The sequence below is a fragment of the Schistocerca piceifrons genome, chromosome 2 (genome assembly GCF_021461385.2).
Source record: "Schistocerca piceifrons isolate TAMUIC-IGC-003096 chromosome 2, iqSchPice1.1, whole genome shotgun sequence".
Classification (NCBI taxonomy): Eukaryota; Metazoa; Arthropoda; class Insecta; order Orthoptera; family Acrididae; genus Schistocerca; species Schistocerca piceifrons.
In genome coordinates, this window is record NC_060139.1 from 710,505,741 (window position 1) to 710,527,584 (window position 21,844).

Genomic DNA, 21,844 nt, shown 5'->3' on the forward strand with positions numbered 1-21,844 from the left:
GGCGCCAAAGAAACTGGTGTAGGCATGCGTATTCAAATACAGAGATTTGTAAACGGGCAGAATACGGCGCTGCGGTCAAATGTTCGAATGTGTGTGAATTCCTAAGGGACCAAACTGCTGAGGTCATCGGTCCCTAGACTTACACACTATTTAAACTAACTTACACTAAGAAAAACACACACACCCATGCCCGAGGGAGGGGCCGCGCAATCCGTGACATGGGTCTGCGGTAGGCAATACCTGTATAAAACAGCAAGTGTCTGGCGCAGTTATTCAATCGGTTACTGCTGCTGCAATGGCAGGTTATGAAGATTTAAGAGAACTTGACCGTCGTGTTATAGTCAGCACACGAGTGATGGACACAACATCTCCGAGGTAGAGATGAAGTGGGGATTTTCCTAAATCCGGTAAAAGATTAAATCTCTGACATTGCTGCGCCCGGGAAAAGATCTTGCTAGATCGGTACCAACGACAAGTGAAGAGAATCGTTCAGCATGACAGAAGTGCAACCCTTCCGCAAATTGCTGCAGATTTCACGCCTCGCTTGGGCATGTCAACACCGACACTGGACTGTTGATGACTGGAAACATGTTGCCTCGTCGGACGGGTATCGTTTCAAATTGTATCGAGCGAATGGACGTGTACGCGTGTGGAGAAGACCTCATGAATCCATGGACGATGCATGTCAGCAGCGGGCTTTTGAAGCTGGTGAAGACTCTGTCATGGTGTGGGACGTGTGCAGCTGGAGTGATATGGGACTCCTGATACGTCTAGATACGACTCTGACAGATGAAACCTATGGAAGCATCATATCTGGTCACCTGCGCCCATTCATATCTACTCTGCTTTCCGACCGATTGGGGCTATTCCAGCAGGACAACGCGACAACACACGTCCAGAATTGCTACACAGTGGCTCCAGAAACATTCTTCTGAGATTAAACACTTCCGCTGGGCACCAAATTCCGCAAACAAGAACATTATTGAGCATATCTAGGATGCCTTGCAACGTGCTGTTCAGAAGATATCACTACCCCCTCGCACTCTTACGGATTTATAGACAGCCCTGCAGGATTCATGGCGTCAATTCCCTCCAGCACTAATTCAGACATTGATCGAGCCCATGCCACGTCGTGTTGCGGCAGTTCTGCGTGCTCGCGGGGACCCTACACGATATTAGGCAGGTGTACCAGTTTCTTTATTTCATCAGTGTATTTGTTTCTCAACATAGTCACCGTGTCGACGAACACATTTCTCCCAACGAGAGACCAGTTTGTTGATGTCATCATTGTAGAAGGTTTGACTTTGTTTACGGAGCCACAATCTCTCCTCTGGCGGCACCGCTTCGTCACTATCAAAGTGAAATCCTCGAAGGTGTTCCTTTAAACTGTGGAAACAGATGAAAATCGGACGGAGCCAAGTCGGAACTGTATGAGAGATGATGGAAGACAGTGAACCGAAGGTGTCGGGTCGTTACAGGTGGAGCACCATTCGGCACTAGAATGGTGTGATCTAGTATTGCCATTCTGAAGGAGGGTGTGCTCCATATGTTGACGAACTCTTCGAATTCGAGCTTTCAGTTTTCTGAGAATCTCTCTCGCATCAACGTAGTTAATGTTACACACCGCCGCGTTACATGCCACAATTCGGAGCCCTCTAGCGGCATAGTGTTAGAACTGGCATCAGCGAAGCAGGGAAGTCGACTGAACAGTGAGTGCCACCTCAACTCGCGTATCATACCAGTGACACTCTCACCCCTATTGCGCGATAACACGAAACGAGCTGCCCTTCTTTGCACTTTTTTGGTGTCCTCCGTCAATCCTACCTGGTAAGGTACTGAATTTGTTAAATTTGCGGGTCAGACGCAAGTAATGTAAATATGTATTAACGATTCTGTTAAACGACTGTCCTTTTCTATACCCAGGAGACCAAATTAATCGTTAGTTTCAAAATGTTGTGATGAAGTATTGTGTACAGGGCGTCTGGCTCGGAGCTGCTAGTTTAGTAACCAATTTGTAACAATTCTTTGTGCCACTGTGATGCCAAATACAGCTCAGATTGTTGCTGCAAATGCAGTACGATAAGACAGAGGTATACGCCAGACTCCATGGTCTTCCATCTCGATAGTGTGACGTGACCGTGGATTTCTTACGAATGCACACTCTAGTGACAATCGCTGTCAGCAGTAATGTACAGTGGTTAAATTTCTGCGAAGTCGTTCTACAGTATCACAGAAGGAACATCCAGTTTCTCGTTTCCCTATTACACGACCTCGTTCAAACTCAGTGAGTCTTGGCAATGGCGTTTCCAACGCCTTAAAAATATTCTTGACAAACATCGTCTCAAAGGTAATTAACGCTCACGACCGTTACAGCGTACATTTAAAGCATCCTCGTAGTGGTGCCACTAGCGCCACTCTTATGCGACTGACGTGAAGTTTGAATAGACATCATCTTGCAGATATAGAAACGCGCCTACCAACTTTCGTTTATGCCGCACAACTCCTTCTTGGCACTGCTATTTGTTTCTGCCGGTGTACCACTGTTAACGTGCAAATAACACTGTCGTAAAGGCAATCCAGAGAGAGAACGGAGAAGTAATGAAATCAAGGAGAAAAGTGAAGTGGGAGTTACTGTTGTGAACAATAAGTGCAGTGAGTCGAATAAAAAAGAGCGTACGGAGCACACCGTTGATATTTACACTATCGTGTGGATATTTTTAGTGAGACACAAAAACCTAATGTAACGGGAGATAAAAAATTAAATGATATGCAGTTACTCTGTAATGGGCCACCGGAGAGCACGGATCCTATCGGTCAGTGGATGACAGTGCTCAATACCAGTGTTTTCCAAAAAGGCGTTAGCGAAAATGCGATCTCTGGAGCATTACTTTTCAGCACGCCCTTGCCATTTGTGAAGCTTTATAATAATAATTACCATTTTGTTGGTGCAATCAAGAGTTCAGAAGATGATGCCCAAGAAAAAAATTCATCAAAGGACTGGTCATAATATAAGTATGAATTCAAGATTTACAGAGCGCATGAAAAGGAGTTTGCCTGTAATGATGCAGTAATGGAACATACAGAGCACGGCGAATTACTTTTTCTCGAGGGTGACTAGCGTCATAATATTTGCAGGTGGTTGACAGAAGGTGGGGCTTGCCAAGCCTGGACAGCTTAACGTTGACAGGTTTTGAACAATAGAAGATTTAATACTGCGGTTCAGATGATCTTCCTATAAACAAATTAACTTCGGAATCTCTGGAGCTAGGATTAGACGTTAAATTATAGTCAGCAGTTGCTGATTGTGGCACGACTATATTACTTTTTATCAACCAGTAGCAGACAATGGCTTCCTTAGTTTCAAGTCTTTGCTTATGCTCTCCAGGTAAGGTTCCCCCAGTAAAGAAACCTCCCGCTCGTATTAAACTTTTAAGGAAAAGAAATAATCGTTTCTTCTTAATGAGGCCGTAGTCACGTTGACACAGTTGATGATTTCGAAAATGTGTTATCTGTTTACGAAAAGTGTGACACTGTCTGTATTTAATAGGCAATTTTGCGTTTACAATTACATTTATTTTTGTATATGAAAAAAACTAACTTTTCTTAACATTCGTTTGTGCAGATTGCCTGTTTTGTTTTTAATTATATCAAGATAACACCTGTGACAATCTGTTACACAGCAGTGCCCTTTGAGGAGCAATCACACGATATAGAAACTGCGGTATCCAAATTTTTAACGTATACTTTTTATTAACATATATACAGAGAGCTTTTAGATTATTTAAATTATATATTTTACTCCCATTTTTCATTAAAATTCAATCATATGAAGCATCAGAAAATTGACATTACTATGGTATGTAATATTTATTTCTTGCAATAAATCTTTTAGTTGAGTAAAAATTATGATTAAGCTAACTGTTTGCTAATAGGAAATCCAAGTTAAGAGTCCTGATGTGGCACAAATTTTCAACTGTTAGTGTAAATTATTGTAACACAATCTTCACCGCCGACCAGCAACCAAAGTCTGTCTGACGGCTTTTGTCCATTTATCGAGTAGTGATTCTTTGGCACTTCTGGTTTTGCTGCTCTTTGTGGGAGCTACATTTTCACTGCTGTTATTGCCTTGAAATGTCTATAACTTCGATGAAGAATTTCCATTTGGTTACATGCGTTTCCGTTCGTTGAAGAGTTGGTAGTACAACAATACTAGTAAATTTTTGGTTTTTGTGATTTTTTTTTTTTTTTTGCTCATAAAGTGTTGCGAGTTTCATGAAGCATTTATTTCGTATTTGCAGTTTGATTCCCACCTATTCTTTTCGGAAGGAGTTGACGCTGTCGTCAGGAGCATGGCTCGCTATTCCTCGGAGCCTGTGTATTACTACGAGTTCACTTACGTCGGCTCTCTCAGCGCCTACCCTGGAGGACCAGGTAGGAGGAGCGAGCAGTTAATCACCGTATTTATCTTTCCTTACGTTTTGCAACGTCACACTTGCATAAATAATAAAATAACTAACTTGTGCTTACAGTAAGTGCTGTATGCGGTAAAATCTCGCATGCGTCAGTCTTAGAATATAGGGAATCAAAATCTTCCTCAAATGGAATCTACATAAATAATACTTCAGATTTAGAAAAAGATGTGAAATCTGGTTTCACAGGACAGAACGGATCAGGTTATGGTTGTGGAAAGGGGCCAAGATCAATTACTGTTAGTTGCACAAAACACACAAACTTTATTTTCCTAAACACGCTTAATCACACATGCCCTTAAAAGGATTCAATAACAATACAGCTGAAATCTCGAACACACGTTTTTAAAATTGCCTCAAGGAATACGGCTCAAGATGATTCCTTATTAAATTTCATTTTTTGGCAAATGAACACTTTCAGTAAAATGCGATTTTCAAAAGATTTACATGTTTCATAATGAAAATATGGTGCTTTATAGTGCGTGAAACGAGAACTAGACTTTGGTACTTCCTCGTGTGCGTTTTATCCCCAGGAGCTGCTCACGCTGATGATACACGTTACTTGTTTGCATCGTCTTCGCTCGATCCCAGTTCGGAGGAAGGTGTCGTTAGAGCTCAGATGCTAGAATTGTGGACCAATTTCGCCAAATATGAGTAAGTAATACGTCACAGCTATTTTAAATATGTGATTCTTAAGGGCTTTCAGTGTACATAATGACACCAACGAAAAGGACTAAAACAAAGTATTGTAAGATACGACTAATTTAAGATCAGTACGTGCAAAGCATGTGATAAAGCACACTATATTCTTTAAAAAGTTTGGTAACGTGTATGGAGTATTTAATGAATGTTATTATATACACAGTATTTGATTAGCTATTCGCGATGTCTATTCTTAGCTCCATTGCAAGAGTCTTACTGAATGTGATTTCTACAGGGTGAGGTTACAGACTTTAGGGGATAACGGACATGTATTAATTTGAGGTCATTTACCGTGGTCCGGAAACGATCGAGTCAAAAGTTATAAGCGAAAATCGTTGTAATACATCTGACAGTGAACCTCTTCTACGGTGAGCTCTTTGCTTTCCATATTTTAGAAGGTAGTGATGTGAACCAAAACAAGAAAGAAATGTCCAGCAAGCATGGACTGTAAAGTCCATACCTTAAAAGCTAAAAGCACTTGTTCATCTTTGTTACTGTGAAACACATCTCTTCTAGTGAACAATTGTTCATAGCTCTTAAACAAAACACTTTAGAGACCATGTTTACTGGAATTTTTTCTTGTTTCGGTCCATACTACCTACTTCCAAGATATAGAATGCAAAGAGCCAGCGTTAGAAGAAGTCTGCTATCAGAGCTATCAGAACGATTTTCGCGTATAACTTTCGACTCGGTCATTTCCGGACCAGGGTCCCTTACGTAAAACTGATAAATGTACCCTTCTTCCTCATTCCTGAAAGTTTATAACAGCATAACGGTCATATCCCATATAACATTTTCTCCCAAACTTAATCTGAGGAAAACGTTAGTAAGATGGCGAATGTGAGATACACAGGAAACTAATGAATTCGTACTATTACGCCTAAACTTTTAGATAAATATTTTGTGTCGCAGTTGTATGTGAACAATGCGCTCTACAAGAATATTATTATACGCAAGTTTGTTCTAAATTAGAAACAGACAATGCTATTATATAATATAAACAAGGGATTACTGGAATTCCAGCTAGGTTCATGACCTAATATATACTGTATTATACAGTATACAGATGGGTGTACAGTTTACATCACTCATTAGCTTCAAACTTTTTAACTTCGTTCAACAGCTAGAACATAGATTAGAAATTTAGATTTCTACAGAGTTCTGATCGTGGAAATCGCATTGTTTTGTTAAATTAACTTGCACAAGAAAACAATCCTGAAATTTATAGTCTCGCATATGCTCCATCGGTTGATGAGTTCTGCATGGGGTCAGGTACAGTAAAAAATAATAGTGTCTTTATGTACAAAACAAATCTTATGTTATCTTACTTTCTACGAAGATCATTAACAATAATTTACGATTATGCATAGAAAGCTACCTGAAGAAACAGAATTATGATGATATTCTTGAGGAAAGGCAACAAGCATGAAGTGAAAGAGGAAAAAATTACATAAATCACCTTTAACATGTTACCTAAGACAAAAGTGAATGAGCCTCAGTCAACTTTAGAACAAATTAGGGTGCAGCACACTCGCAGAAACGACATTAAAGTTAGATGGAAAATAAAAGCACCGAGAAAGAAATAAGGCGATCTTCTACGTAGCAGTGGTGGGAATGCCGCATGATACAGGAAAAGCTAGATGTAGAGTATCAGGTTACAAATATCCTGAAACCTATACTAGACATAGCTAGATTACAGAAAACATCGGTGCTGTTGGAAATATTTTGAAGAACAAGATGTGTTGCTCATAGTAGGTTGAGAAGAAAACAGCCTTTCCACTTAGAACACCATGTTACAACAGATGTGCTGGATCGATCAAAGATATCAAGATAACAAACCAAACTGGAGTTTGTGTAGCTTTTACATCGCCATGACGGACGATGGCTTAACTCATAGCCGCTTGAGAAAAAAAAATGGATCTAGGGGGGTTATTGTTGAGTACAGCGAGGTCTTATATCTGTGCTGCACGTCTTGCTGCACTTGGGATATGGACACACTGGCCATGCTCTGCAATTGAATAGAAGGAAAAAGAACAGACTAGCTAAGTGTCTTGCTGAATGTGTCAGAGGGTCACAGGCACAAGGAAAATTCCCTTTGATTAATGGAACCAGAGGGGCACAGTTTTTGTTTAGAGCCAGGTTACAGACAGGTAATCGCGAAATTAAAACAAAACAGGATCACAGTATATTTATTTATTCATGGAGCGTCACACAATGATGCAGGCTCTGTCATCATATTGCAACGAACATAAATGTCTCTGATACACATACACACAGAATAAATTAATATATTTTACAAGGACAGGACAATTATCAGAAAAATAAAGGTTTTATCAGAGCACTAAGATGTTGAAAAACAAATTAAATGAGCTTCTTATTAGTTTCGAAGTTTAGCAAAATTCTTAATTAAAAGACGAATGTACATTTTCTGAACACAGAGAAATTATAGACTTGGAAAACTTAAATGTGAGTAGTTGTAAGCTAGAATCACTTTCATGTGAGTCAATATGAAAAAAAAATGCCACACACTTGTAAGTTGAAACAAGTGGCGCATACGTAAACAGAAATCTGGAATCATGTGGTTGTGAGTTGTTACTGCAGGATGCTTTACATAGGTTTAACAGTAAAATTGATAAACTTGCAGCTGTTCGTGACAAATCTAGATTGTCTCTTCAACTATCTGTCACACAAGAAGAATCTACAAGAAACGTTATTTGGCTGTTACACTCTGATTTCAGTGGCAATTTTTTCAAGTCGGGCACAGTAACGTAATAGAATCTTGTTTGATAACATTTTCGTAGATAGTGATCATTTGGAAAAAAAATTATCCCGTTTTTCCTGCATTATCAGACCAGGACAGAGAACTAAAGAAAAACTAAAAATGGTAAACCTTATGTTTCTAAGACATTTCCGCAAAAAAGAATGTGGCTTATCGATTCCATCAGCAAATACACTGAAGAGCCAAAGAAACTGGTACACCTGCCTAATATCGTGTAGGGAACTCGTGACCGCACAGAAGTGCAGCAACACGACGTGCAATGGACTCGACTAGTGTCTGAAGTAGTGCAGGAGGGGACTGACACCATGAATCCTGCAGGACTGTTCATAAATCCGCAAGAATACGGGCGGGTGGAGATCTGTTCTGAACAGCACATTGCAAGGCATCCCAGATATGCTCAATGATGCACATTTCAGAGGAGTTTGGTGGCCGGTGGAAGAGTTTAAACTTAGAAGAGTGTTCCTGGACCCACTCTGTAGCAATTCTGGACGTGTGGGCTGTCGCATTGTCCTGCTGGAATTGCCAAAGTCCGTCGGAATGCGCAGTGGACATGAATGGATGCAGGTGATCAGATGCTTACGTACGTGTCACCTGTCGGAGTCGTGTCTAGACGTATCAGGGGTACCGTAGCACACGAACTGAAGACGCCCCACACCATTACAGAGCCTCCACAAGCTTCAACAGTCCCCTGCTGACATACAGGATCCATGGATTCATCATTTTGTCTCCATACCCGTATACGTCCATCCACTCTATACAATTTGAAACGAGACTCATCCGACCAGGCAACATGTTTGCAGTCATCAACAGTCCAATGTCGATGTTGACGGACCCAAGTGAGGCGTTAAGCATTGTGTCGTGCGGTCATCAAGGGTATACGTGTGGGCCATTGAGTCCGAGAGCCCATATCGATGCCGTTTCGTTGAATAGTTCGCATGCTGATACTTGCTGATATCCCAGCACTGAAATCTGTAGCTATTTGCGGAAGGGTTTCACTTCTGTCATGTTGAACGATTCTCTTCTGTCGTTGTTGGTCTCGTTCTTGCAGTATTTTTTTCTAGTCGCATCGATGTCGGAGATTTAATGTTTTACCGGATTCCTGATATTCACGTACACTCATAAAATGGTCGTACAGGAAAATTCCCACTTCATTGCTGTCTCTGAGACGTTGTGTCCCATCGCTCGTGGGCCTACTATAACCACACGTTCAAACTCATTTAAATCTTGATAACCTGCCCCGACAGCAGCAATAAACGACCTAAGAACTGCGCCAAACACTTGTGGTCTTATACAGGCGTTGCCGACCGCAGCGCCATATTCTGCTTGTTTACATATCTCTGTATTTGAATACGCATGCCGATACCACTTTTTGGCGCTTCCGCCAGAAAAGCTCACGTTTCATAGAATGATCAGTGTTATATGCAACTGATTAGTCTTATATTTGTCAACAGACGCAATAAATGGGTTCTAAATGAACCAAAATATAAGGGAAAAAGAAGTTTTAGCGAAGTGGGTACATAGACAGAGAATCTCACAGAGTAATTTTCGAGTTTATTTTACAGGATATATGAATTTCCTCACACTTAAGGTACATCGAGCAGACTTAATTCTCTCCGTAGACGATTTACGTTGCAATTCATACATTTAGATAGAAAGGTACAACCTCTGTTAGGTAACAGACCAGAAGAATAGCGAGCTATACGTGTAGCTTTTTCTGTATGCTTTTATAATTTTAGTCGTAAATTCTTCAATTCTTAGTGTGTTTTCATGTTTAAGACGTGTAGTCTCGCAGTTTAGTAACTGTAAAGTATAGATTCGTACAGTCTGCGACGTAGCTGTCATTCGTTCTTTATGAACAGCCAGTGACCGTTGTTCACAGCTCAGTCAGCTTCAGCCTCCGTTGGTGACATACCAGGAGAGTAGCAAGATACTTACTGGGTTCCTCTGTTTGCTTTTATAGTTTACTTCTTATACATAGCAGTAAGATGAGTAGAGTGTGTACATGTCATGTGCAGACACAGAAGGAGCTGGCTGCAGTTCGCAAATAGCTGAATATATTTTTGGTTGTGATAAGCCATCTGCAGGCTGCGGTCTTGGGCTTCAGTGGAGATGGAGAACGAGTTGTGTCGCATAGAATACCTTAAGTATCGTTTGTTTCGCCTCAGGGCCCTGCTGTTGATGAACCTTGCAGCGTACTCGACACGGGTGATCCACCATCGCCACAAAGTGTTGGGTCATAAAGCATTCGAGGACATGAGGCGGAGAGTCCATGGGAGGTTGGCCATTTGGCCTCGCCCAGCCACCCTGTGAGCTGACAAGTATCAGCTTCTTCAGGGGGCCCGAACAGACACGCAGGGACGGGGTTTGCTAGTTGTAAGGATCTCCACTCTTACCCACTGTTAAGTGCGTTATGGAGCCCCTGAAAGAAAAAGCGTCCAGGGCTGGAAAGAAGTCCAATGTGCGCTCTGTACTCCTGCCGGGAGACCTTATCCAAGATGTGAAGTAGGCCCTACCTGTGGCTATGGAGGGTGCAGGGAGCAGTAGTCTGCAAATTTTGGGTCATGTCGGCACCAAATTGTGGACCACATTGGCAACAAAGATGTTTGTCGCTTTTGTTCTGACACCATCCTCAGTTCGCATGGGCGACTGGCAGAAGTGGTGAAGACAGGTGGCCTCGCTCATGGGCTGCAAGCAGAGCTCGTAACCTGCAGTACTGTAACCAGAGTTGATGGGGTCCTTTGGTCTAGAGCTGAGTTGAGGGTCTCAAACAAATACTCTGTCGATTTTGTGATGGTCTTGTCTAAGATTTTGTGACTCCCGTTATGGGGGTAGAGAAATGTAAGACTCCTCTTGATAAGTCAGGGATGCAATACACAAAGGAAGAAGCTGTTCGGGTAGCAGAATACTTGCTAAGTAGATGAGGTGGATCTTTAGGCTAGGCAGTAGTCTGAGATCCCATGATGAACGCCCGCTAGTCCATCCACAAGAAGTGAAATCGCAGGGCATACAAACTAAAGACACTTCGACTGCGAAAGTTTAACAATACATTGTCGAAGTATTCGTAACAAAGTTCCAGAACTGATTGCCCTGTGGGAAGCTCGTCACACTTAAGTCATTCTCGAAACCTAGAACTGGCTCAAATCAGAAACTGAAAGACCCGAAATATTTAGCGAGGCATGGAACATACACTGACTAGACTTAGTAGACGCCGTAGGCGAGGGAGTGTTCACTGCAGTTAATGTGTCTATCGAGATTAAAACTAGGTCTAACTGTGAAGTTATGTGAATGTGAGTAACACGCCTATGTGAACTCAAGTTAGTTATTGGTTGTTTTTACCAGAAACCTGATTCCGCCGAGACAGTTTTAGAATCACTCAAATAAGTTCTACACTGAGTAGCGCGAAAATACCCATGTCGTGCCCTATTAGTTGGATGCAATAGAGTGCAGGCAGGGACTTCTATGGCTTCATTGTAGGTGGTACAGATAGTCTTGTGGAGCAGTTTTGAACTCGTTTTTCGAAATCTGACTTGAGTAGCTAGATCGGCAACCCACAAACAATAGAAGTATTTTAAACACTGTATCTACCAACAGGTCTGATTCTATCGACAGTGTCAGTGCAGAGACAGGGATCAGTGACCATGATGTCATCATAGCGTCGACGATTACTGAAGTTAATAAATCCGTCAAAAAGGCTAGAACAGTGTTTTTGCTAGAGAGCAGATAAGCAGTTTTTAACATCCCACTTAGACAATAAATCGACATCATTTAGTTCCAATATGATAGACGTAGTGGAAGTTTAAATTGATTATGAATCACGCTCTGGATGATTACGTGTCATGTAGGTGGGTTAAGGGCGGAAGGGATCCATTGTAGTTAACTAACAAAATTCGGAAATGAGGAAGCAGAGACTGTTGGACTCTCGGTGCAATAAGGAACGCACAAAGGTCGACAGACAAAAATTAGTAGAAATTTGTACCTCAGTAAAAATTTCGATGCATGAAGCATACAAATAGCACCGTTATACCTTAGAGAAAGATCTTACCGAGAACCCGGGATAATTCTGACCCTACGTAAAATCGCTAAACATCCATTCATTTGTTGACCAGTCTGGTGTGACAGTAGAAGACAGCAAAAGTAAATTAGAAGCTTTAAATTTTGCGTTTAATAAAACATTCGAGCAGGTGCATCGTACAAACATACCGCCGTTTGACCGTCGCACACATTCGTGTAAGGAGGACGTAGCAATAGACACCCCTGGCATAGAGAAGCAACAAAGGAGTTGCAAACAAATAAGGGCCCAAGTCTGCATGCATTCCCAATCGGGTTTTGCAGAGAGTGCTCTACGGCACTGACCACTTACTTAGCTTGCATTATCACGAATCTCTCACCCAGCCCAATGACCCAAGAGACTGGAAAAAAGTGCAGGTGAATCCTATGTATAAGAAGGCTAATGGAACGGATATCCAAAATTGCAGACCAATATCCGCAACATCGGTTTGCTGCAGAATTCTTGAACATATTTTCAGTTTGTTTATGATAAATTTTCTGGTAATGGAAAACCTCATATCCAAAAATCAGCACTGATTTGGTAAGTGTCGCTTGTGCGAACTTCAGCTAAATATCCGGAAAGCGCTTGACCTCGTGACCCACTGCAGACTATTGAAGAAGGTCCGAGCACACGGAATAGGTTCCGAAATATGCGACTGGCTCGAAAAATTCTTAAGTAATAGAACCCACTACGTTGTCCCGACGACGGCGAGTGTTCATCAAAGACAGTAATCGTCAGTAATGTCTCAGATAGGAGTCATAGGACCGCTCTTATTATCTATATAGATAAATGACCTTACGGACAGAGTGACCAGCAATCTGCGTGTTGCTGTGGTGTACCGTGTGATGTTGTCTTTCAGTGGCTGTAGGAAGATGCAAGATAACTTAAACAAAATACACAGTCGTTGTGATGAATGACACCATGTTCTACATGTATAAAAATGTAAATTGATACAGACGAGAGGAAAAAAATCCCATATTGTTCGAATACAGCATTAGTAGTGTCCTGTTTGACACAGCCACATCGATTAACCGTGGAACGAAAACGTAGGAACGGTAGTACGGAATCCGAGTGGTCGACTTCAGTTTATTGGGAAAATTTTTAGGGAAGTATGGTTCATCTGTGAAGGAGATCGCACATAGAATACTAGTATACGTGCCCCTCTTGAGAAGTGATCCACTGTTTTGGATCCCCACCACGTCCGATTAAAGGAAGCGATCGAAGCAGTTCAAAGATGTGCTGTTAGATTTATTACAGATGGGTTCGATCAACGTGAAAGTATTACGGAGATGTTTCGGGATTTCAAATGAGAATCCATGGAGAGAAGGTGACGTTCTTCTAAGCAACGCTACTGAGAAACTTCAGAAAACCGACATTTGAAGCTGATTGCAGAACGGTTGTACCGCCACCAACGTACAGTTCGCGTAAGCTAAGAGAAATTTGGGCTCTGACGAAGGCGTATAAAGAGCTTATCAAATGAAGACATGAAGTCTGTAAATGAGTCCACGGTCATTTTATTTTTGGCACTTTTATTTTCACAAGTCCGTCTTCATAACACAGATTTCTTTACGCTTTATTACCGGTTTTGGCTTACCGCCATCTTCAGATCTGTTGTAAATATAAATATTATGTAAGCGACCAGGTTCAATTAGTTAAGACTAAATCTGTACAGTATTAATAATGCATGAAATATAAAAATATAAAATATTTATAGCCATGCAAGCAGCCATACATACCGTTAAAATATTCTGATAAAAAATCATCGTCAAGTTAAACATGTGAGTACATGGTACGTGCTGATAATACTCAGATTGCGTCAGGTATTTATAGAAGAACTTAGTACAAACAGAGGGCACTTTAGCTAGAGTACATAGTAAACCCGTGTCGCCAATACAAAGATTAAAACGCTGTATGCACTGTCTTTAGTTAAAAAAACTAAAGACAGTGTATACTACATTTTAGTCTTTATGCTTTTTAAACTATTTATACTGGCATTCATAAAAGATTGTATGTTACCTAACCAGGCTAAAGCCTGTATTGTGTAGATTTGTGCTTTTTATGGATTTCAAGTGTGAGTCCCATTTCACATATAGTATATCAGGCTATGTTTTTAATGTTACTCACTCATATAGCCAAAGGAAAATTTTAACTAAAGACAATGCGTAATGCATTTTAATCTTTATATTGGCAACACTGGTTTACTAGGTACTCTAGCTAAAGTGCCCTCTGCTGGCAGTAGGTTCTTCTATAAATAACTGACGCAATCTGAGTATTATCAGCACGTACCTTGTACTCACGTGTTTAACTTGACGATGATTTTTTTGTTGTGTATGAGGCGGAACTATGGGCCTCATGGAAGAAGGGTGACCCGGCTGAGTCACGCAATTTGACTCTTAGTCTGATAAGAGGTGTGGCCATTAAATGCACGCGTTGATCACGTAGGCTGACGTGAGGATCAATGAACAATACTTAACGGGATGTATGTGGAACATTTTAGGTGATTAGAAAGTTAGTAGACATGAATACAATTTAATACTTAGCTTTAATTCAGCATCAGCGGTGAACGTCGATCTTGACTTTGTACAATAGTATTTACAAGTGGAGTTATAGACTGAACCGCGAATACAATTCTGATTGCTTCACACATATAGATCAATTGTCAATGCATAAAGTGTATGTGGCGCCTGGCTAGGGCGTAGCTACTGACTTAGCTGAAGGCTATGCTAACTAGCGTCTCTGCAGATGAGATCTCTGAAGCTACAAGAAGTGAACCATTCCTATTCAAGTCGACTGTAGAACTGGGCAGTGCGCTAGCTTGTCTCGTAAGACCAGCCGAGTGGCGGCGCTCAGTCTGCTAGCGTCGACAGAGGCGACTCGCGGGTCCGATGTGTACTGACGGACCGCGGCCTATTTGAAGCCTGCAAACTAGCAAGTATGGTGCCTTGCGGGGACAGCACACTTTTTATCAGAATATTTTAACGGTGTATATGGCTGCTATTCATGGCTATAAATATTTTATATTTTTATATTTCATGCGTCACTAATACTGCATAGATTTAGTCTTAACTAACTGAACCTGGTCGCTTACACGATATTTATATTTGCAACAGATCTGAAGATGGCGGTATGCGGAAACCAGTAATAAAGTGTGAAGAAATCTGTGTGATCAAGACGGATTTGTGAAAATAAAAGCATACAGAGGTGTTTTCCCCTCGCTCTTTCTGTAAACGGAACAGGAAAGGAAATGACTAATAGTGGTACGCTCCGCCATACACCTGTTGGCGGCATACGGAATATGGATGTAGATGTGGATGTAATCAGCAACAGAAGAAATATTAATAAAATTTATCAAAGAGTTAGTAAGTCGGCCTATGCAAATGAACACTACACTAACTTCGAAAAGATACCGTTTTTTCAGTATTGTACAACAATTAATATGGTATAGGAACAGTCGTAGTTTAGAACGCCGTAAAATTTTCAGTGTGAATGTTCAAGAAATTTTGAACAATGTTACTGACATTTTCAGACAGCCAAGTCCAACAGCTTTTGCTATTCACATAACTGCCAGTACTGGAGAAACACAAGTCAAGACCTTTCACAAAGAAAGATAAGTAACAGAAAGCCTGAATTCCCGAAGAAAGGCAGAAACTGCTGAAAGAAACAACATTCCTCTCCTTTACACTTTCGTATACTCATAACTCGAAAACCATCATTCACAGTGGTAGAGATTAGTGAAATACTAGTAATCTGAGTGCACATTTAGATTTTATATTGCCCAAATACGATATCTCCGAAAGATTTTTTTGCTGTTATGGTTCTTTAAACAACTGTAACATATTCTCAAATTTTCTGGCATATCTTTTCTTAAACTACAATTTTTGACGTCAGTAAAGTATTTTATATATTTTGTGAGGGTTACAGAATTCATTAACATCAAAGCGCAACGTTTTATGTATTTTAATGTTGTTGTTACTAAAATCAAACATGTCTGTGGAACTTCAAAGGTTGAAATGACGGCAAGTAATATCTGAAGGGGGAGGGGAGGGGGGGTGGAAGGGAAGACGGAAATAGTAAACAAACTGTGCCTTCTTCCTTCCCCCGAACTGAACCCTGGATCCGCGTCCATCTGATGATTTCCATCGAGCCACCTGTGACTCATTTGTGTATACTGATCAGACTGTAGACTGTATTACATTTATTTTTGTTTCAGCAATCCAACTCCGCAACAGAGTTCACTTGTGACAGTGACGTGGGAAGAGTACGACGAATCGTCGCCCAACTACTTGATGATAGCAGCTCCTCTTCGAACTGGAACCAGCTTATTTGAGCCTTACATGAACTTCTGGCATGACCTGTTGCCGTAAATCTTGTAATGATAACAAAACTAACAGAGCGAATTAACAGTTAATTAAATCCACAAACACTACCTGGTAAATTGCGTAACAGATTCATATTGTATATTACATAAGAAGTCAACCATACAGTCAACAAAGTTATTTTGATCATCAAGTAAATCATTTTCATTCCTTGCTAACCAAAATAATGGTAAGTAATGAGCCTTTCTATTGTAACTTAACAAATAAACAGTTGGGATTTTCTGCGTATTTATGCCTTTTTTTCAACTTTCCTTTCGCAATTCTAGTAGTGACTGCTATAGTGAGCTGTCCATTTCCCCTGTGGAACATACTGTGTAGAAAATATATATATATATATATATATATATATATATATATATATATATATATATATATATATATATGGCCAGCTATGGACTGCATACAATTTAACACTTTCTTCCCAGTACTTCTTCATCTTCTCTCCAACTGCTCGTCTCTGCTCATCTGTCCACACTCTCTTGGGTCGAAGTTTTGGCTCATCTTCTTCATAGTTTGCGTTTTCTATTAGTAACCTGAAATGATTCCTGTCACTTATCATTTCTTCTGTAACACCTATTTTGTTTGGAATCTTTCTTTACTGCTTCTATCCATCCTACAGTTTTTTTTTCAGCTTACTAACGTAATTAAAAATTTTCTTTGTAGTCCGTGTATCTTCCACTCTCTTTAAATGTCCATAAAATTTTATCCGTCTCTTCCTCATTGTCTCTATGATCTTTTCTGTATTTTTATATAATTCTTCATTTCTCCTTTTAATCCACCTATTTTCATTGTTTTTCTCAGCATCTAGAATTTCTCTTAGTACTTTTGTATCTCTTTTTTCTAGGTCTCTTCATTCGCCTTTCTTATTCAGTGTTAGGCACTCTGATCCATATGTTGCTTGTCCTAATAGCTGAATTATAATGTGTAATCTTCGCTTGTATGGATATTGATTTCTCATTGTAACAGTTTTGTGTTAATTTATATGCAAATTCTAACTTTTTTATTCTTTCTTTATTTGTTGTGTTATCCAGTGCAATGGTTTGGATCCACTCCCCCAGGTATTTGAATTTATCAACTCCTTTAATTTTTCCATACTTTGTTTTCATAAACTTTTGTATATTATGTTTGTGTTCTATATACTCGTTTTTTTCATAGGATACTTTTAGCCCTGTCTTTTCAGCAGTCTCGTGTAACAGATCAAGACTAACTATTGCGTCTGTTCGGTTATCAGTTATCAATGCCATATCATCCTCACAAGCTAAACATTTCACTTCAAATTTGTTCTTTCCTTGGCCCATGGTTTTACCCTTTGTGCCTTTGTTTTTTAATGTACTTTCCCATGTTTTTACTATTTTATCTAAAACCAAGTTAAAGATGATTGGGGACAGTCCGTATCCTTGTTCAACTCCTGTTTTGATTTTGAATGCTTCAGAAATTTCACCTTGAAACTTAATCCTTGATGTTGTATCTGTGAGCGTTTGTTCAACAAGTCTTCTGGTGTTTTCGTCTGTAACTGATTCATAAAGTATCTGTAATAGTGTTTGTCTGTCAACTGAGTCGTAGGCCTTCTTGAAGTCTACCAGAGTAACTATTGTATTTTTATTTTGTATAGGTCTCACTCTCAAAATTGTTTTTAAATTAAGGATCTGTTCTGCACATGATCTACTTTTTCTAAATCCTGCTTGATAATTTCCTATATTATGTCCTGCTTGCTCCTCTATTCTGTTTAAAAGTGCTTTAGATAGTATTTTGTATGTTACTGGTAACAAGGATATACCCCTGTAGTTGTTGGTGTCTGTTTTATCTCCTTTTTTATGCTTGTTTCTGGTCACTAGGTACGGTTCCTTTTGTCCAAATGTCTTTAATTACTTTGTGAATTTTCTGCCATGTGGATAAGCCCCCTAGTTTTCACATTTCTGTTACTACCCCATCCTCTCCTGGTGCTTTGTTATTCTTCAATGCTTTGATAATTTTTTCTATTTCTCCTACCAAAAGTGAAACATAGCGGAGGATCGGTGATGATGTAGCCAGCCATATCACTGGATTCCATGTACTCCATGATTATTCTGCAAGGTCACATTACTGAGAAGGCTTATGACACCATTTTGGCTAAACAGGTCCACCCCGTGATACTGTATAATGTTTGTTCCCCGTTTGTGATGCTGTGTTCCAAGACAACTGGGTCCCTGTTCCCATACATCGGGCTTCGTTAATGACTGGTTTTCTGAGAGCTGGAATGAACTGTCGCATCTTCCCTGGTCGCCACAGGCCCGAAATCTCAGTACTGCTGTGCCATCATCGTTAGCCGAACTTGCCACTATTTTGCAGGAAGAAAGGTACAAGATTCCTTTGCAAACACACGGGACCTGCATTTATCAACTCCGAGACGAATGTTAGCTGTTTTGAATGCCATCAGTTTTCCTACACCGTGTTAAATGGCTCTTAGCACTTTGGGACTTAACATCTATGGTCATCAGTCCCCTAGAACTTAGAACTACTTAAACCTAACTAACCTAAGACATCACAAACATCCATGCCCGAGCCAGGATTCGAACCTGCGACCGTAGCAGTCGCGCGGTTCCGGACTGAGTGCCTGGAACCGCTAGACCACCGCGGCCGGCACACCGTGTTAGGCGTGGTAATGTGTTGCGTTTATGGCGTTTCCATATATTTGGCATACCTGTAATCCACCTCTACACTGCAGTTCCTTTCGCAGTATGTGCATTCTATATGATATGATCATCTTTATTGAGTAATTTTCCAGTTTCTGAAACCATTTATTTGCGAAAATACAGTATTTTGCCTTCCACTTGATAAAGAAAGAGCATTTAGTCCTGCAGCCGAGCTCTGCTACTCCAGCGATAGGGCGTAACCATAATTAGATAAGTACACGTCATTTGACACTGAATGGAAAATACGGGTGGTTTCTGTGTTTTACAGACGAAGTTTCTGAACTTAGTGTTGTGTATACGGATGCACTACAAAGAATTATTTGCGCATCAGCACATACGAGGGTTGTAACTTAAATAGTGGCAACTATTTATTCACAACCGATACAAAAGAGTTACATGTTTGCACCTGTTATTGTCCTTCAAAGTAGTCACCAGTGTAGAACCCCTTTACAGTATGTGGAAGGCTTAGTATACCGTTAGCAGAGCCTGTTCTGTTGGTGCGAATGGAGCGGTCTAAAGTTGTGGTGATTCTCATGTACGACTGTATAGTGTTATCCTAACACATTACGTTCTTCCACGACAGACCGACAATAGACAGTATTACTGTTCGTGTTTGGAGCATCACCGCCGACCAGCTTTGCGAAAGAATCGGCGACACTTTCTGCGCAACCCACCCATCATTTTCCACGACAATGGGCGGGCGCATACAGCGCAAGCTATGGCTGCTCTGTTCAGTCGATGGGACTGGGAAGTACTGTACCACTCACCATACTCTCTGGACTTAAGTCGTTGTGACTTTGATTTAATTCCGAAGATGAAGGAACCACTTCGTGGCGTTCGCTTCAGAACTGTTCCAGAGATTTGACAGGCACTAGACCGCTCCATTCGCACCATCAACAGAACAGGCTCTGCAAACTGTATACTACGCCTTCCACGTGCTAGGCACTGTCATTATATAGTGCGGCCGGAAGCCCCTCTACACGTACAATTATTTCACTGTAACTTCAATAACACTTAACACCTATTCTAATACATCCGTATGTGAACCAACATTATCCCTGCAGAGCGTGATGTGTAGGTCATCGTCCGATAGTTCACTGATGGCCATTGGCCGGAATTCCTGCAGACCCAAGTCCACTTTGTTGTTGATTTCCATTGTGCTCCTTTTAATTCCAAGTTTTGCAGCAAGCTTCTGGTCGACATGCAGAGTGAACACATTACTGACGCACTGTCTTCAGCACATAATTCCCTTCCAGTTGATGGACGATAAGAGTGAGGGACATCGAACAATCTCCCAGGCGAAAAGCTTTCTTCTCTCTCACGATCAAAGTCAGACGACCTTGTGGCTTCCTACACAAATATTTTACAAATCTTGTCCATCACCTGTATGATATTTCCGTTCATTGACTCACTCACGTCAATAAGTGCTTGTCCAAAGTGAAGTTGCTGGTATCTGCCACTGTTCATCATCAAACACAGAAAACCGAACAATGCACAAAGTTTATTCTTCTCCCCGGGCAGTCATGTAGCATTTAGGCGGCAATCACACCACAGTTTACGCGAGAAGCAGCTGCCGTATCAGGAGCCATACTGGAAGTTTCAAATCCTACATATCCTACCATGTTACACTGTTACATACATTTTGTTTAGGTGTATAGTGATTTCGTGGTCACCCTGTGTTTTCTTTGAAATAATTTATACATGATTCACGTGGGTTATGTCCTGAAATGCACCTGGTAGCTTTCTTCTGCCATTTAAACACTAATTTTGATCCTACAGAATTACCACATAATAATACACCGAAACTTAGATGGAAGTGGAAGAATGTAAAATACTCATATGCCTATAATAGAAGCCAAACAGCATTGAGCCAGCAACTGAAGAAGAGTGGCCTCAAATATTGCTATAATGATATTTATGATATATTAATTTGAACGCATGACGGTTCAGTCTGTAGCAACTGTACCAAAACCTTTATGAGATGATAAACGTATAAAAGTTTTAAAACTATAAAGTTTTACAGCTATAAAAAAGTCAGCAAGACTTAAAGAAAAATAATTTCCATAAACTATGTGTACAGGCAATACACACACACACACACACATTAAAAAAGGCAAACTACAGTTTTATTTACAGCGATAAAATTCTCTATCTTATCTTCTCCATCCATACATGTATTCATAGACTGTTAACATCAGGTGAAATACTTCTTCATCTACAGTAATTTTGTTTCAGAAATCAGCCTATCGGTGCACAGTTTCTCTTACTGTATAATATTTGCGTCTCCTACAATTAAGATCACGAAGAAGCGAACAGGTGCTTTATATACCACCTCTAAAACTCTCTTTTTCAAGAAGTCATTTTGAACATACGCATTAAGTTTTACAACGTGTATTGTAAGGGGAGATGGAAATTAAACCGGCCGATCCAGAGTTACTATGTGTTATATATTGTTCATTTCTGGTAGAATGTCACTCACTTCCACAATTCCAGACTCCAACTCCTAAGAACATGTCATTATTAACATTCTTTGTAGACAGCAGTGCACACTGCGTTTCTTGAATCTTTTTTCTATAAATAATAGAGACTGCATTTGCAGGAAGTCGTAAAATAATGTAAACTGTCTAAGAGAAAAATATTCAGCAGCGAAAAGAAGTTGTATTATTCAAGAATCCATAGCGACACATGAACAAGCAGAGACTGTCATACTACCTAATTCTGGATCATCCGCTCGAGGCGGATGGGTAATATCTGCAGGGATAGTGTGTTATTTATGACTTATTTGTGTAAATGTTTTG

The 21,844-nt window shown here is 40.4% G+C and overlaps 1 protein-coding gene across 1 annotated transcript in view; it reads left to right on the forward strand.

Moving 5' to 3' along the window:
- LOC124775780 (venom carboxylesterase-6-like) overlaps positions 1-16,362 on the forward strand; it is a 46,376-nt gene extending 30,014 nt beyond the window's left edge. Inside the window, exon 5 of the mRNA XM_047250609.1 lies at positions 16,209-16,362. Within this exon, the coding sequence (XP_047106565.1) occupies positions 16,209-16,362 (154 nt within the window). The remainder of the gene's footprint in view (positions 1-16,208) is intronic.
- The last annotated feature ends 5,482 nt before the right edge of the window (positions 16,363-21,844 follow it).